Genomic DNA, 17203 nt, shown 5'->3' with positions numbered 1-17203 from the left:
AGAATAAAAAATAGGACAGGGGGTATAGCTCGGAGGTCGAATGCCCCTGGGTTCCATCCCCAAACACACACACACACACACACACACACACACACACACACACGCCAGGGGTGGTGGCGCACACTTATAATCCCAGTACTTGGGAGGCTGAAACAGGAAGATCACGCATGTCCAAAGCCAGCCTCAGCAACTTAGTGAGATCCTGTTTCCAAATAAAATATAAAATAGGTCTGGGAGTGTAGCCCAAAGGTAGAAGGTCCCTGGATTCCATCTCCAGTAACACACACACACACACACACACACACACACACACACACACAAATAGAATACAAAAAGGGCTGTGAGTTTTGGGGCGTGTAGGTACACACTTGTAATCCCAGCATTCGGGAGGCTGAGACAGGAGGATCGCAGTTCACGGACACCTTCAACTACTTTAGTGAGGCCCTCTGCAACTCAGGGAGACCCTGTTTTAAAATAAGGAATAAAAAATAGGGCTGGGGGTGTAGCTCGGAGGTAGAATGGCCTGGGTTCCGTCCCCAATACCGCAAAATAAGGGAGGGCTGTGAGTATAGCTCAGTAGTAAGGCACCCCTAAGCTAAATTCCCAGTTCCACAATAAATGAATAAATAAAAAACGTGTGAGACATAGAGATGAGAGAGACGTCCCCAGGCACCCAGAGCTCCTGACCTGGGCCCAGTGGACAGGAGATGACGTGTCCACTCATACACACACCGCCTTGGAGAAGGAGCCCGCGGTACCCAGAGCCCCTTCTAACCTCACCCGCCCTATCTCCTGTATCCGTGAGCCAAAAGCAGCCTTGCTGGGGGCCTCTAGCCACCATGAGTCATACTGGCCCCACCCTGCAGCTCAGAGGCCCGTGGAGCCAGTTTTTCCACCCACTTAACTGGAGCAGTGAACACCAAGTCCCCACACTGGAGAAAATGAGAAATCCACAGAAACCACCAAAATGTTACCAAAGGCATTGTTAGTAATGTATAAATGGACCCATTCACTTGGAATCCCAGTATTTGGAAGGCTGAGACAGGAGAATCTCAGGTTTGTGGCCAGCCTCGGCTACTTAGTGAGACCTTGTTTCAAAATTTAAAAAAAATAGGGCCAGGAGCCAGGCGTGGTGGCGCACGCTTGTAATCCCAAGCATTCGGGAGGCTGAGACCTGAGGATCACGGTTCGCGGACAGCCTCAGCTATTTAGTGAGGCCCTCTGCAATTTAGTGAGACCCTGTTTCAAAATAAAGAATAAAAGCCGGGCGTGGCGGCGCACGCTTGTAATCCCCGCGCTTGGGAGGCTGAGACAGGAGGATCGCACGGGATCGAAGCCAGCCTCAGCTACTTAGTGAGGCTCTCAGCAACTTAGTGAGACCCTGTTTCCAAATAAAATATAAAAAAGGTCTGGGAGTATAGCCGGGAGGTAGAAAGCCTCTGGGTTCCACCCCCAGTACCACCAAAAATAAATAAATAAATAAATAAAAATAGGGCAGGGGATGTAGCTCGGAGGTCAAATACCCCTGGGTTCCATCCCCAGTACCGAAAAAAAAAAAAAAAAAAGAAATAGTAGAAGTACAACCAGGCATGGTGGTACATGCCTACAAAACCAGTACTTGGGAAGCTGAGACAGGAGGATCGCAGGCTCAAGGCCAGCCTCAGTAACTTAGCTAGACTCTCAGTAATCCAGCAAGAACCCACTGCAGAATAAAAATAAAAGCCGGGCATGATGGCGCACGCTTGTAATCCCAGTATTCGGGAAGCTAAGATGGGAGGATCATGGTTTGCTGACAGCCTCAGCTACTTACTGAGGCCCTCTGCAACTTAGTGAGACCCTTTTACAAAATAAAGAATAGAAAATAGAGCAGGGAGTGTATCTCAGAGGTCGAATGCCCCTGGGTTCCATCTCCAGACCCACTAAATAAATAAATAAATAAATAAATAAATACATAATATTTAAAAAATAAAAATAAAAAGGACTGGAGATGTAGCTCGGAGGTAGAAGGTCCCTAGTTTCCATTTCTCATATCAAAAAATAAAAAATAAAAAGCAAGGACCAAGGAGAGGAATAGGCAAAGAAGTTATTCCTTAGCAAAGGCAGATGTTTAGAGAAATTTTAATTTTTCTAAGATTTTCTTCTTTTCTTCTTTTTTTTTTTTTTTGCAAGTTTGAGGATGGAACCCAGAGGCATTTGATTTTTTGAGCTACACCCCCTGCCCTATTTTTTATTTATTTTATTTTATTTTATTTTGATGGTGGTACTAGGGTTCCTGGAAACCCTTCTACCTCCAGGCTACACTCCCAGGCCTATTTTTTTATTTTTTATTTTTATTTGGAAACAGGTCTCCTAAGCCAGCAAGGCTGGCTACGAACCTGCGCAATCCTCCTGTCACCGCCTCTCCCAAGCACAGAGATTACAAGCGTGCGCCACCACGCCCAGCTATTTTTTATTCTTTATTTTGAAACCAGGTCTCACTGAGTAGCAGAGGGCCTCACTAAGTAGCTGAGGCTGTCCACAAAACGCAATCCTCCGGTCTCAGCCTCCCGAAGGCTGGGAGTACAAGCGTGCGCCACCACGCCCGGCTTTTCTAAGGTTCTTGACTTCTGCTTCACACCCAGGCTCCCATGAACTTTGAAGTATGTTGTTCCTTGTGTGTTGGGTTTCGGTTCTTTGCTATGGTTAGACCTTTCAGATGGCTGGTGGAGCTGAGGGTTTTATTAGGTCTGGGTCACTCGAGCATAAGAATCCACCTCAGGGCTGGATGGACAAACCTCAGCTTTCCAAATGAATGCAAAGAATGCATAAGTGATAGGCTCCACCCCTTGGGGAGGAACGTTCCACTTAAGAGGGAGGGACGTCAGGGCTGTATGGCACTGGATACAGAAACACCAGTCCATCTAGCCCTACCTGTTCAGAAAGATGCTTTCAGGTCAGTTAGAGACAAGTCTACAAGACAGACAAAGCCTTCTCCTACTAACACTGTATTTCATATTATAACTTTTTTATTTTTAATTGTGGTAACATACACAAGGCATACACGCTGCCATCTTAGCCGTTATTAGTGTGTGTGTGTGTGTGTGTGTGTGTGTGTGTGTGTGTGTGTAGTACTGGGGATTGAACCCAGAGGCATTCTGCCTCTGAGCTTACACCCCCGGCTCGATTTTACTTCTTATTTGGAAATAGGGGCTCACTAAGTGGCAGAGGACCATGCTAAGTTGTCGAGGCTGACTTCGAACCCTCAATCCTCCTGTCTCAGCCTCCCAGGTCCTGGGATTACAAGCGTGCGCCACCACTCCTGGCTCATCTTAGCCATTTTTAATTGTACAGCTAGGTCACATTAAGCACATTGGCATGATCGTGCAGCTGTCACCACCAAAAAACAAAACAAAAAAACTGGCCAGGTGTGGTGGTGCGTGCTTGTAATCCTAGTACTTGTGAGGCTGAGACAGGAGGATTACACAGCTGTCACTGTGTGTCACCACACACAGGACTATTGTCTGGCAAAACAGAAACTCCACCAGGTACGGTGGCACATGCCTGTAATTCTAACACTTGGGAGGCTGAGACAAGAAGATCAATGATTGGAGGTAAGACCCACCACAACCTGGCGAGCTCCTATTTCAAAACAAAATAAAAACAAAAAGGACTGGGGATGGGCTTGGAGGTAGAACACCCCTGGATTCAAGTCCTACTACCAAAAAAAAAACCAAAAAAACTGGCCAGGTGTGGTGGTGCATGCTTGTAATGCTAGTACTTGGGAGGCTGAGACAGGAGGATTACAAGTTTGTGGCCAGCCTCAGCTCCTTAGTGAGGCCCTCTGCAACTTAGTGAGATCTTGTTTCAAAATAAAGAATAAAAGCCGGGTGTGGTGGCACAGGCTTGTAATCCCCAGGCTTGGGAGGCAGAGACAGGAGGATCGCGCAGGTTCGAAGCCAGCCTCGCTGGCTCAAGAGACCCTGTTTCCAAATAAAAATATAAAAAATAGGTGTCTGGGAGTGTAGCCCGGAGGTAGAAGGGTTTCCAGGAGCCCCAGTACCACCAGAAAGAAAGAAAGAAAGAAAGAAAGAAAGAAAGAAAGAAAGAAAGAAAGAGAATAAAGTCAGGCATTGTGTCTCACACTTTGTAATCCCAGCATTTGAGAGGCTGAGACAGGAGGATCACAGTTCTCGAACAGCCTCACCTACTTAGTGAGGCCTTTTGCAACTCAGTGAGACTCTGTTTCAAAATAGAAACAATAAAAAATAGGGCTGGGGTTGTAGCTCAGAGGTAGAATGCCCCTGAGTTCAATCCCAGCCTCAGCACCGGGGCGATGTCGCAGAAGAAGTGCTCCACGCGGTTCCCGCGGCAGAAGGGCGAGGAGAAGACCACGCAGGTCTCCACCAAGGCCACCGAGAAGCCGCAGCCGAAGACCAGCGCGCCCAGGCGCAGGCAGGCGGCCGGCCGCAGGAGCACGGCGTAGCGCAGCGGCTGGCAGATGGCCACGCCGCGGTCGTAGCCCATGAGCGCCAGCAGGAAGCAGTGGCTGCAGCCCAGGCCCAGGAAGAAGAACATCTGCGCGCGGCAGCCGGCCAGCGCCACGGCCTGCGGCCCGGCCCGCAGGTGCGCCAGCATGTTGGGCACGGTGACCAGCGTGTAGCAGGTCTCGGACACCGACAGCGCCGCCAGGAAGCCGTACATGGGCGTGTGCAGGCTGCGGTCGGCGCGGATGACCACCACGATGGCCGCGTTGCCGCCCAGCGTGAGCAGGTAGGCCAGGAGGAAGAGCGGGAGGAGCGTGCGCTGCAGCCGAGGCATGTCGGAGAAGCCCACCAGCACCAGCTCGGCCAGCAGCCGCGTGGCGTTGGCGCGCAGCGTCTCGGGGGCCTGAGGACAGAGGGCCGCGCCAGGTGGGCGCGGGGCGCACTCAGAAACCTCGGTGTCATGGCCCCCCACTGCTCATGGGTGAGGAGTCTGGGGCCCGCCTAAGAAAGACACTTGGTGATGCAGGAAGAGGCTAATGTCGGTGTAAAAAACAGAAGCTATACTTTTTTTTTTTTTTTTGGCTGTATTGTGCTTGAAACCCAGGGGCAGTCTACCTCTGAGCTATACAGTCACAGCCCTACCTTCTTTTCTTTATTTGGATACTGGGTCTCACTGAGTTGCAATAGGCCTCACTAAGTAGCTGAGGCTGCCTGCTAACCTCAATCCTCCTGTCTCAGCCTCCCGAATGCTGGATTACAAGCACATCCGCACTCATCTGAGGCTACACTTAATAACAATATGTCATATTAAAAATGGTTGAGCTGGTGTTTGGGAGGCAGAGACAGGAGGATTGGGCAGTTTCGAAGCCAGCCCCGCTGGTTTAAGAGACCTTGTTTCCAAATAAAAAGTATAAAATAGGTCTGGGAGTGTAGCCAGAAAGTAGAAGGGTTTCCAGGAACCCCAGTACCACAAAAAAAAAAAAAAAAAAAGTTTAAAGTAGCATACAGGAGGCTGAGGCCAGAAGATCAAAGATTAGAGGCCAGACTTGGCAACTTAACTAGACAATGATCTGGGCATGGTGGCACACACCTGTAATCCTAGTACTTGGGAGGCTGAGACAGGAGGACTGCGGGTGCTAGGACAGCCTGGGCAAGTAGTGAGATTCTCAGCAACCTAGAGAGAACCTGTTTCAAAACAAAAAATAAAATAGGGCTTGGGGTGTAGTGTAGCTCCCAGGTAAATAAATGCCTCTGGGTTCATTCCCCAGTATAGGAGGAGGAGGAAGGGGAGGAGGAGGAGGAGAGGAGGAGGAAGAGGCGGAGGAAGAGGAGGAGGAGGAGGAGGAAGAAGAAAATTAGAAGGAAGAGGAGAAGGAAGAGATAAAGGAGGAGAAGGAGGAAGAGAAGGAAGAGGAGGAGGAGGAAGGGGAGGAGGAGGAGGAGAGGAGGAGGAAGAGGCGGAGGAAGAGGAGGACGAGGAGGAGGAGGACAAGGAGGAGGAAGAAAAGTAGAAGGAAGAGGAGAAGGAAGAAATAAAGGAGGAGAAGGAGGAAGAGAAGGAAGAGGAGGAGGAGGAGGAAGAGAAGGAGGAGAAAGAGAAGGAGAAGAAGAAGGAGGAAGAGAAGGAGGAGGAGGAAGAAGAGGAGGAAGGGGAGGAGAAGGGAGACGGAGAAGGAAGGAAGGAAGGGGCGGGCTGAGGGTGTAGTTCAGAGGTGAAATGCCCCCTGAGTTCAATCCCCAGTACCACACACTCACACACAAAAAAAAAAGAAAGAAAGAAAAGGAAAGGAAATAGCTGAGAGTACATTTTAAGTGTTCTCACCACAAAAAGAGGCATGAGAGAAGAAATACAAATGGCCAAGAAATATATAAAAATGTTCATCATCTTTAGCAATCAGGGAAATGCAAATCAAAACTGCACTGAGATTCCATCTCACTCCAGCGAGGACGGCATTCACCAAGAACACATAAAATAATATATGCTGGTAGGGTTTGGGGGAAGCGGGAACTCTGTGACCCTGTTGGTGGGACTGCAAACTACTGCCGCTGCTTTGGAAGTCAGTGTAGAGGTTTCTCAGAAGAGCGGGAACAGAACTACTATATGACCCAAGGACAGTGTCCTGGGCATCTTCCCAAAGGAAATAAATCCGAATATATCATATTATTGGTTCTGCAATATTATTGTGGAACCAGCCCGGGTGTCTGTCAACGGATGAATGAATCGCAAAGCGTTGGTATATACACACAATGGAATTGTACTCAGCCATAGAGAAGGACCAAGGCACACCAGGAAAATGGCTGGAATTCAAGAATAGCACCCTAAGTGAGGGCGCTCAGTCCCAGAGAACCAGTAGATGTATGTTCTTATATGTAGAAGCTAGAGAGATACTCGGAAATAAAGACAGCGTCAGATAGATGAGCAGAGACTCCAGGGGAGTGACCAAGGGGGATTATCCAAGGAAGCGGGGTGTGGAGGGGCAAAGTCATAAAGAATGCAATAGTAGAAGTAATGCTATGAATGCATACAAAATTGCCAATTCCAAGCCAGACATGACAGGGCACTCTTGTAATCCCAGTACGTGGGAGGCCGGGACAGGAGGATCGCAGGTTTGAGGCCAGCTTCAGCAACTTAGTGAGATCCTGTTTCAAAATAAAGAATAAAAAATAGGGCTGGGGGTGTAGCTCAGAGGTACAGTGCCCCTGGTTTTAATCCCCATTACCACAAAAAATAAAATAATGTGAATAAAATAATAAAAAAAGGACCAGAGGTATAGCTCAGAAGTATAATACCCCTGAGTTCTAGCCCCAGCACCACAGAAACAAACAAACAAACAAACAAATGCCAATTCCATTCTCAAAGACTCACAGAACGAGGGTCAGGGAGGGGGCCTTGGTGGGGAGGGCAACAAGATTTGTGTGCATGTGTTTTTCTGACACTCTCTGTACTCAATATGGTGTAAAATTAAAGTGCGCCCATTTTTAAAAAATGGCATGAGAGCCGGGCGTGGTGGTGCACGCTTGTAATCCCTGCACTTGGGAGGCGGAGACAGGAGGATCGCGCAGGTTCGATGCCAGACGCGCTGGCTTAAGAGACCCTGTTTCCAAATAAAAATATAAAATAGGTCTGGGAGTGTAGCCCGGAGGTAGGGCTTCCAGGAACCCCAGTAACACCAAAATAATAATAATAATAATAATAATAATAATAATAATAATAATACGATAAAATAAAAAAGTAAAAATTAAATAGGGCTGGGAGTGTAGCCCGGAGGTAGAAGGGCTTCCAGGAACCCCAGTACCACCAAAAATAAAAAAATTTGGCATGACATAGTGCACATGTTAATTGGCTCAATTTAGCCATTCCACAGTGTCTACAAAGTTTAAAACATCATGCTGTTGACAAGATAAATATATAGTTTACGCCAGTTAATGAAACTATGTGTATAATTTTTAAAGCTAATTAGCTCAGACAAGCATTAGCTGACCCTTGCGTTGCAAGTACCTCCTTTGAGAGGAGGGAGTAGGGACCAGAGAGGCCTGACTCTGGCGCCATCTAGTGGTCCTTCTGGCGAGCTGCAAGGCTACAGCTTCGTCTACGCCTTAAGGCCGACAGGGAGCCTTGGCTTTGTGGACGCTTCACTCCTTCGGTGGGATAGGGCAGAAGACGGTCAGAGCAAGCTGGGCGTGGTGGTGCACGCCTGTAATCCCAGTACCTTGGAGGCTAAGACAGGAAGATCGCAGGTTCAAGGCTAGCCTCAACAATTTAGTGAGATCCTATTTCAAAATGAAAAATAAAATAGGGCTGGAGATGTAGATCAGAGGTAGAAAGCCTCCAGCTCAATCCTCAGTATCAAGGGTGGGAAAAAGAAGGAAAGAAGAGAAAAGAAAGAAAGAAAGAAAGAAAGAAAGAAAGAAAGAAAGAAAGGGAATGATCTGAAAGCCAGGCATGGTGACATACATCTGTAATTCCAGCAACTAATGGGCTGAGGCAAGAGAATCCAGGTTTGTATGGGGGTTTTGTTTGTTTTTGTTTTTGTTTCTGTTTTTGTTTTTGGTTTTGGTGGTATTGAGGATTGAACCCAGGGACATTTTATCTTTAAGCTATACTCCCAATCCTTTTTTTTTTCTTTTTTTTTTTCTTTCTTTCTTTTTTTTTTTTTTTTTTTTTTTTTTGCAGTACTGGGGATGAAACCCAGGGGCATTCTACCTCCGAGCTGAACCCCCAGCCCTATTTTTTATTCTTTATTTTGAAACAGGGTCTCAAGTTGCAGAGGGCCTCACTAAGTAGCTGAGGCTGTCCGTGAACCGCGATCCTCCTGTCTCAGCCTCCCAAATGCTGAGATTACAAGCGTGCGCCACCATGCCAGCTCCAAACTCTATTTTTTTTTTTTGATACAGGATCTCCCTAAGTTGTGGAGAGCCTCACTAAGTAACTGAGGCCGGCAGAAAACCTGTGATCCTCCTGTCTCAGCCTCCCAAGTACTGGGATTACAAGTGTGTGCCACCGTACCCGGTTAATAGTTTTTGGGTTTTTTTGCAGGTTTGGGGATGGAACCCAAGGGCATTTGACCTCCGAGTTACATCCCCTGCCCTATATTTTTCTATTCTTTATTTTGCAACAGGGTCTCACTAAGTAGCTGAGGCTGTCGGCAAACCGTGATCCTCTGGTCTCAGCCTCCTGAATGCTGGGATTACAAGCGTGCGCCACCACGCCCAGCTCTGATTAATAGTATTATTTAAATTAAGGGAAAAAGAGAAGCAACATAAGTATTCAGTGGGAGAGTACCCCTTCTAAACACTAAGGACAGCTGGGCGCGGTGGGCACGCTTGTAATACCTGCGCTTGGGAGGCTGAGACAGGAGGATCGCACAGGTTCGAAGCCAGCCTCAGCTACTTAGTGAGGCTCTCAGCAACTCAGTGAGACCCTGTTTCCAAATAAAATATAAAATAGGTCTGGGAGTTTAGTCCAGAGGTAGAAAGCCTCTGGGTTCCATTCCCGGTACCACCAAAAAATAAAAAATAAACACTAAGGGGAGAAGAAACTTTATCACTCCAATTGAAAAAGACGTGATAAGGACCATCATTAAACTCATATGTTGGTTTGTTGTTGTTTTGTTTTTGGTTTTTTTGTGTGTGGTACTGGGGTTCCTGGAAGCCCTTCTACCTCTGGGCTACACTCCCAGACCTACTTTTTATTTTTGGAAACGGTCTCTTAAGCCAGCGCGGCTGGTTTCGAACGTGCACGATCCTCCTGTCTCCACCTCCCAAGTGCAGGGATTACAAGCGTGCGCCACCACGCCCGGCAAACTCATATGTTTAAGTACTTGGGCGGCTGAGACAGGAGAGTCACAGGTACATGGCCAGCCTCAGCTACTTAGGGAAGCCCTCCAAAACTTAGTGAGACCCTGTGTCCAAATAAAGAATAAAATATGGCTGGGGATGTAGCTCAGAGGTAGAACGCCCTGAGTTCAACCTCCAGTATTACAAATAAAAATAAATAAATAAATATAAAAATAAAAAGTGCCGGGGATGTAGCTCAGAGATAGAATGCCCCTGAGTTCAATCCTTAGTCACACACACACACACACAGCCACGCACGGAAACAATGATATTGGGAGAATTCTCCAGAGCGGAGTGACAGTTCTTGGAGAAGTCAGAGCCAGGCTGCTGGGCACCCACTCTTTGCTGCCGTATCCAAAAGGGACCCTTCATGTCTTATCAGAAGCTCCCCTCAGGAGTGACTCAGCCCCTCTTCAGTAGCTTAGACAGGGAAAGGTCGAAAAGAAACCCCCCAATATGCACTGAGTATGGGAGTAAACTCCAGCACAATAGCCCGGCTTCACCCCAGCGACGGGGAGGTCACTACCTGGGAAAACTGTCATCATTACCTAGAGCAGAAATCTCTTGCTCAGAACAGTCAGCGGCCAACGAGGACAGTAAATTCCGCCTCTGAAATCAGACTCACAGAGCGTGGTTGCTGGTTCCCTCCCACACTAAGCACAGCGGGGCCCTGTGAAACTGGCCCTAGGGCTGTGAGCCTCATCTGCCAGAGGGAGATTGATCCAGAAACTCCCAGGTGGGCTTGGGGATTTAGCTCAGTAGCAGAGCTCTTGCCTAGCATGCGCAGAGCCCTGGCTTTGATCCTTGGCCCTGTAAAAAAAAAAAATAAATAAATAAATAAATAAATAAATAAATAAATAAATTATAAAAAATACAAAATCAGAAACTCCCAGGTGATAATGAGTCAGAGAAAAGTACCCCAGCCGCCAGCCACACCTTGGAGACAAGGGAGAAGGAAGACGGGCCCTGAGTGTGGTGGGCACTTTCCTCTGGGCAGCTGAGGGCCTGGGGCCAGGTTTGCCTCAACAGGTCTGGGGTCCTAGTTCCGGGGAGAGTGCCTGGTCCCCAGGACTTGAATAGCAACTCCTAACTTGGAACCCATAAAAACCGCACCACTGACAGATGCCCAGCACAGCTGTGCTTGGTGAGGAGCTGCCAGTGGGTGCTGAGCTCAGAGACCCGGCCGATGCCCCTCACAGGAGAGGGGCAGGGGCCAGAGGTCCTTCCTGAGGGCTGTGGGAGCCCAGAGAGAAACCGCATGGCCTGAGGGTCTGGGGTCCTTCTTTTCTTCTTCCTTCTTCTCATCAGGAAGCCCCCAAGGCAGGAATCCTTCCCTGTCCCCTTGATCCTGCGCCCTACAGGATTCTACATGAGTGTGTATGCGCATGCGTGCGTGCATACGTAAATGCAGGTGTTTGAGCCCCAAAGGCCCTGCTCAGGACGCCCCCCACCGCTGTCAATCAGCACTTGGGGCGCCCGGCTCCACTCCACGTCCTGCGGAGCTGCCTCCCCCAGACCCGCCTTCCCTTTCTGGGCAGATCTCACGTTCTCCCCCACCCAGGATGCTGTCCTCTGCAAAACTCAGAATTGAGACGGGTGTGTTCACACCTGAGGCTGAGACAGGAGGTTCGAGGTCAGCCTCAGCAACTTGGCAAGACTCTAAAGAATTCAGTGAGATGCTATTTCAAAATAAAAAATAAAAAAGGGCTAGGAGTGTAGCTCAAAGGTAGAACAGCCCTGGGTTTAATTCCCAGCACCTACACACACACACACACACACACACACACACGAGAGAGAGAGAGAGAGAGAGAGAGAGAGAGAGAGAGAGAGAGAGAATGAGAATGAATATTAAATGCCTTTCTGGTGAATTCCATACAAGCCCATCACCGCCCAGTTCTCTTGGGGGTGAACACTCTGACACCCCACAGTATCGCTGTACCAGTGGTCATTTCAGATCTCAGACGAACCGGGGTGGCTTCTCCAGCGGGGCACAGCCCCAGCTGACACTCACCATGGCGGCCGAGGGCTCCCGCTGTCCCTGCCGGCCTCCCTCTGCCTGAGAGGGGAGGGCGGAGGACTCGGCTCCTGATATCTCGGGGTCCCTGGAGCTGCCCTCCCAGGGGCTCCCGCCTCTAACGAGCCCCCCAGGGCCTCCGGTGCTTCCTCCCTGGAGCCTGGATCCCCGGGGGTCTGCTCCCCAGCCCCCGGGCCGCCTCTCAGAGCCCAGGACTAATTGGCTTCTCCCTGTGGGTAACCGGCACAAACGCACCCCTCACTCTGGAAGAACTCGGGGTCCCCAGGAGCGCTGGGCCCGGCTGGGCAAGGCTGCTCACAAGGACCTGCAGCCCAGGCTCACGCTAGAGGAGGAGCAGGCAGGTCCGACATCGTTCCCCCAGCGCTGCCCTGGCCAGCTGCCGGCTGCCTCGGGCTGGAGCCTGGCTTCCCAGATGTTAGTAGTCACCAAATCTCCATGCTCCCCGGCTCCACCCATCGCCTCGGCCGCACCCGAAGCCCAGGCTGCATCCCTCTGACCAGAGAAAGTCCTCATTCACCTAGATGCGCGCGCTGAGCCCTGGAAGCCAAGCCAGGAGCGGACAGTGCTGCTGCGCCGCCGCCCTGCAGCTCCGGTCTCCTCCAGTCTCCCTTCGGTCAGCCAGCCGCAGAGCCGTCCAGGGCTGCAGCCCCGCTCCCGGCCAAGCTCCTGATCAGCGGTCACGTGGTACTGACGCCACTTCCAAGCCGGGCACAGTGGCCTGCACCTGTGACCCAGCACTTGGGAGGCTGAGACAGGACTTACCGAGACCCTGTTTAAAAATAAAAGATTAAAAAGGGGGTGGAGGTATAGCTCAGAGGTAGAATACTCCTGGGTTCCATCCCTAGAACCCAAAATTTAAAAAAAAAAAAATTTAGCTGGGCGTGGTGGCGCACGCTTGTAATCCCCACGCTTGGGAGGCTGAGACAGGAGGATTGCATGGGTTCGAAGCCAGCCTCAGCTACTTAGTGAGGCTCTCAGCAACTTAGTGAGACCCTGTTTCCAAATAAAACATAAAAAAAGGTCTGGGAGTAAAGACCGGAGGTAGAAAGCCTCTGGGTTCCACCCCCAGTACCACCAAAAAAAAAAAAAAAAAAAAATTTTTTTTTAATTTAAAAAGCAAACCCATTTTCAAACTAATATGTCCCAATGTATTTCTAACTTACAGACTAAACATCAAAGCTGAGACCTACCAACCTTAAAGATGCTCAAAACACTTCCATAAGCCCAGTTGTGCAAAACCACCAAATAGAAGACTATTGTGTGTGTGTGTGTGTGTGTGTGTGTGTGTGTGTGTGCACGCGCGTGCGCATATGTAGTGCTGGGGATTAAACCCAGGAGCATTCTACCTCCAAGTTACACCATAGCCTGTTTTAGTTTTTGTTTGGGAGCAGTGTCTTGCTAGGTTTCTGAGGTTGCAAACCTGAGATCCTCCCGTCTCAGCCTCCCAAGTACTGGAATTACAGGTGTGTGTCACCATGCCCAGCTACAAGCCTATTTTATAATAAAGTGTCATACTTGTAACAGCATAACTTAAGAGGATGGGAGAGGAGGATTATGAGTTCAAGGTCAGCCTTGGCACTTAGTGAGAGCCTCAGGAACTTAGTGAAACCTTATTTCAAAATAAAAAATTAATCTGGGCATGGTGGCTCACGCTTGTAATCCTAGCATTCAGGAGGCTGAGACAGGAGGATCGCAGCTCACGGACAGCCTCAGCTACTTAGTGAGGCCCTTTGCAATCAGTGAGACCCTGTTTCAAAATAAAGAACAAGCCGGGCATGGGGTGGCGCACGCTTGTAATCCCCGCACTTGGGAGGCAGAGACAGGAGGATCCGCTGGTTCGAGCCAGCCTCTCTGGCTTAAGAGACCCTGTTTCCAAATAAAAATATAAAATAGGTCTGGGAGTGTAGCCCGGAGGTAGAAGGGCTTCCAGGAACCCCAGTACCACCAAAAAAAAGAAAAAGAAAGAAAGAAAGAAAAGAATAAAATATAGGGCTGGGAGTGTCGCTCAGAGGTAGAATGCCCCTGAGTTCAATACCTAGTACAAAAAATAATAATAATAATAACCAAGCCGGGCATGGTGACACACACCTGTAATCCCAGTACTTGGGAGGCTGAGACAGGAGGGTCACAGGTTTGAGGACAGCCTTGGCAATCCTGTTTTTTTTTTTGTTTCTGTGTGTGTGTGTGTGTGTGTGTGTGTGTGTGTGGTACTGGGGTGGAGCCGAGGGGCTTTTCTACCTTCGAGCTGTACTCCCAGACCTTTTTTATACTTTATTTGGAAACAGGGTCTCACTAAGTTGCTGAGAGCCTCACTCAGTAGCTGAGGCTGGCTTCAAACCTGTGCGATCCTCCTGTCTCAGCCTCCCAAGCGTGGGGATTACAAGCATGTGCCACCACACCTGGCTGTTTCATAATTAAAAAAAAAAAAAAGTTAAAGGGCCATGCTTGTAATCCCCATACCTGGAAGGTTAAGACAGGAGGATCACAGGCTCACAGCCAGCCTCAGCTACTTAGTGAGGCCCTCTGAAACTTAGTGAGACCCTGTTTCAAAATAAATAGTAAAAAATAGGGCTGGGGGTGTAGCTCAGAGGTATAATGCCCCTGGGTTCCACACCTAGTATGGCAAAAAAAAAAATTAAAGGGCTGGGGGTGTAGCTCAGTGATAGAGTGTTCCTGGGTTAATCCCTGGTAACACGGGTGGGGGGAACACCCCATAATTTAATGGCCAGGGGGAAGACTCTCTGTTCTTTTTTTTTCAATACTGAGAATTGAACCCAGGGACTGAGCTGTACCCCTTATTATTTATTTATTTATTTATTTATTTATTTATTTATTTATACTGGGGATTGCACCCAGGGGCATTCTACCTCTGAGCTACATCCTCAGTCCTTTTTTATTATATTTTTGCGACAGGGTCTCCTTAAGTTGCTCAGGCTGGCCTCGAACCTGCGATCCTCCTGTCTCAGCCTCCTAAGTATTGGGATTACAGGCGTGGGCCAGCATGCCTGGCTAAAATTACCCCTAAGGTCAGGAACAAGTTAGTCATCTGAGGTCACCGCTCCTGTCCACTCTGTGCTGGAGGTCCCGGCTAGGCAGGTGTTCTGTGCCACCCCAGGGGCGTTGGAACCCCACTTTCCCACAGGGACACCTTGCTCCACTGCCAGCTTCCAGAACTCCCTCCCTCCCTTCACTGCATCCCCAGAACCTTCCTGCCACATGCATCCTGGCCTCAGAGCTGGCTACAGGGCACCTAACCCAGAGCCAGCGGGAGTGGGAGGAAGACTGACCCGCGGGATGGCAACTGTGAACGTCTAGAGAGGACACCCGAGCCCTGGCGAGCAAGAGAGCATGCGGACAGTTCCAGACATCGCCGCTAGGGAGATACCGTCAGAACAGAAAATCGGAAGTTCCCTTTCGGTTTTTGTTTTTTGTTGTTTTGTTTTGTTTTTTGGTGGTGGTACTAGGGGTGGAACCCAGGAGCTTTTCTACCTCCAAGCTATACTCCCAGACCTATTTTATACTTTATTTGGAAACAGGGTCTCACTAAGTTGCTGAGAGCCTCACTAAGTAGCTGAGGCTGGCTTCGAACCCGTGCGATCCTCCTGTCTCAGCCTCCCAAGTGCTGGGATTACAAGCATGCGCCACCACGCCCGGCTGTTGTTTTTGTTTGATTTTTTTGTTTGTTTTTCTAACTAGAGGTTGAACCCATGGGCATTCCACTTCCCACCTACAAAACCAGCCATTTATTTATTTGTTTATTTATTTATTTATGGTACTGGAAAAGAAAGGCATTCTACTTCCAAGTACACCCAAAGCCCTATTTTTTTATTCTTTATTTTGAAACAGGATCTCAGGGAGTTGCAAAGGGCCTCGCTAAGTAGCTGAGGCTGCCCGCAAACCGCGATCCTCTTGTCCCAGCCTCCCAAATGCTGGGATTACAAGTGTACACCACCCCTTTTATTTTTTATTTGGAAATAGGGTCTCACAAAGTTGCTGAAGCTGGCGACAAACCTACGATCCTCCTTTCTCAGCCTCCTAAGTATTGGGGTTGCAAGCTACAAGCGTGCACCTCCACACCCAGCCTAATTTTTGTTTTTGAAACAGGGTTGAAAGGTCTGAGCCGCTGCCCCTCAGGGGGTGGGGCCGGAAGCTAGGAGGCAGAGCTCCGTGATTCCCACAGAGGAGACCACTCCCCTCGATTTAAGGTAGCAGCAGCTACCTCAGACACAGAGACTCACAAGAGACACACAGAGAGACGGACACGTGCGGCTCTCTTGCTTGCCCGTTCCTGCTGAACCACGCGGGAGCGGGCGGGGAAGGAACTGCCCGCGATGGCGGGTGGCCGACTCTGGATGAATAAAGGCATCCATACCGCCATACCGCCTATATCGGACTCCCGCACATATCTGTGCGTTGATGAGACCCGCCGCGTCTTTATTTATTAATCATATGGTGCCGAACCGTGTCAAATTGGGCCTTAATCCACTGAGCCCCATGCACCCGCGGCAGCGCTGCGTAGACCCTCCATCCGCTCTGCCTGCAGCTGACTCTCCATCTGCGAGCCGCAGTCGCTCCAGCTCCATCCCGCGCAGCGCCCGCCCAGCCGGAACCGACATGGCGCCAGGCGCCCGGCCCCTGCGCCAGCTACACCTAAACTCCCACCGCCACGGTGCCCGCTGACATGGCGGCGCTGACTACCTCCTCCATCCGGGTGGCCGACGGCTGCTGCACAGCCACCAGGCCCCGCCACGCTGGCCTGGCCCGCCAAGGCCCGCGCACCAGCTGGCTCCTCCACTCCGACTCGGGCCGCCCACCCCAGGCCTGAGCCCAGCTGCTCCGGTTCCAGCGGGCGCTCCGACACCACCGCCTGCAGGCTGATTCTGCGCTCTGCACCCCGCCGACCTCTCCCGCCCACCTTCGGCCTGGACCAAACGCATCTGTGCCACGGCAGAGGCTCACGCTCTGCCATCTGGACTCAAAATCTGCCCGGTGTCTGGTAGGCAGGCCTCCATCAGGGATTTACCCCAGCCACGTGGAATCACTGGGGGGCCGCCATCTTTGGGTCGCCATCTTTGCCCCCTCCCACCTCCCTCATGGCCCTACTGGGCCCCCCCTCCCCCCCATCTTTAACCCCTCCCACCTCCCACGTGGCCTCACTGGAGGCCCCTCCATCTCTAATCCCTCCCACTTTCCGCTCCTAACCAATCCTAGGAGTCAGTGGCCATTTTTAAAACTTTTCATAGCCATTATTTCAGGCCACATCTCTACAGCAGCCTCTCTCAGAGATAAGCTTCCCCTTCAGGGAGTAAGTGGGTTCTGGCTTTTTAGCCTCTGTCGAACTTGGGGGATTCTGACTGTTTTCGAACCT

At 50.1% G+C, this 17203-nt stretch overlaps 1 protein-coding gene across 1 annotated transcript; it reads right to left on the bottom strand.

The window, feature by feature from the left end:
* Positions 1–830: 830 nt before the first annotated feature.
* Positions 831–16213, bottom strand: LOC308276583 (olfactory receptor 10K2-like; the record flags this gene model as incomplete). The annotated part of the gene is made up of 5 exons (XM_080715407.1): positions 831–932; positions 4306–4866; positions 11812–11856; positions 12077–12157; positions 16118–16213. 5 exons carry the CDS (start codon positions 16211–16213, stop codon positions 831–833), a joined length of 885 nt encoding a protein of 294 aa, XP_080571533.1.
* Between the last annotated feature and the right edge of the window lie 990 nt (positions 16214–17203).

This window comes from Muscardinus avellanarius (genome assembly GCF_963383645.1).
Source record: "Muscardinus avellanarius genome assembly, chromosome: 18".
In the NCBI taxonomy this organism is placed as follows: Eukaryota; Metazoa; Chordata; class Mammalia; order Rodentia; family Gliridae; genus Muscardinus; species Muscardinus avellanarius.
Note: the sequence above shows the minus strand (reverse complement) of the source record. Positions and strands in the feature narration are given on the sequence as shown.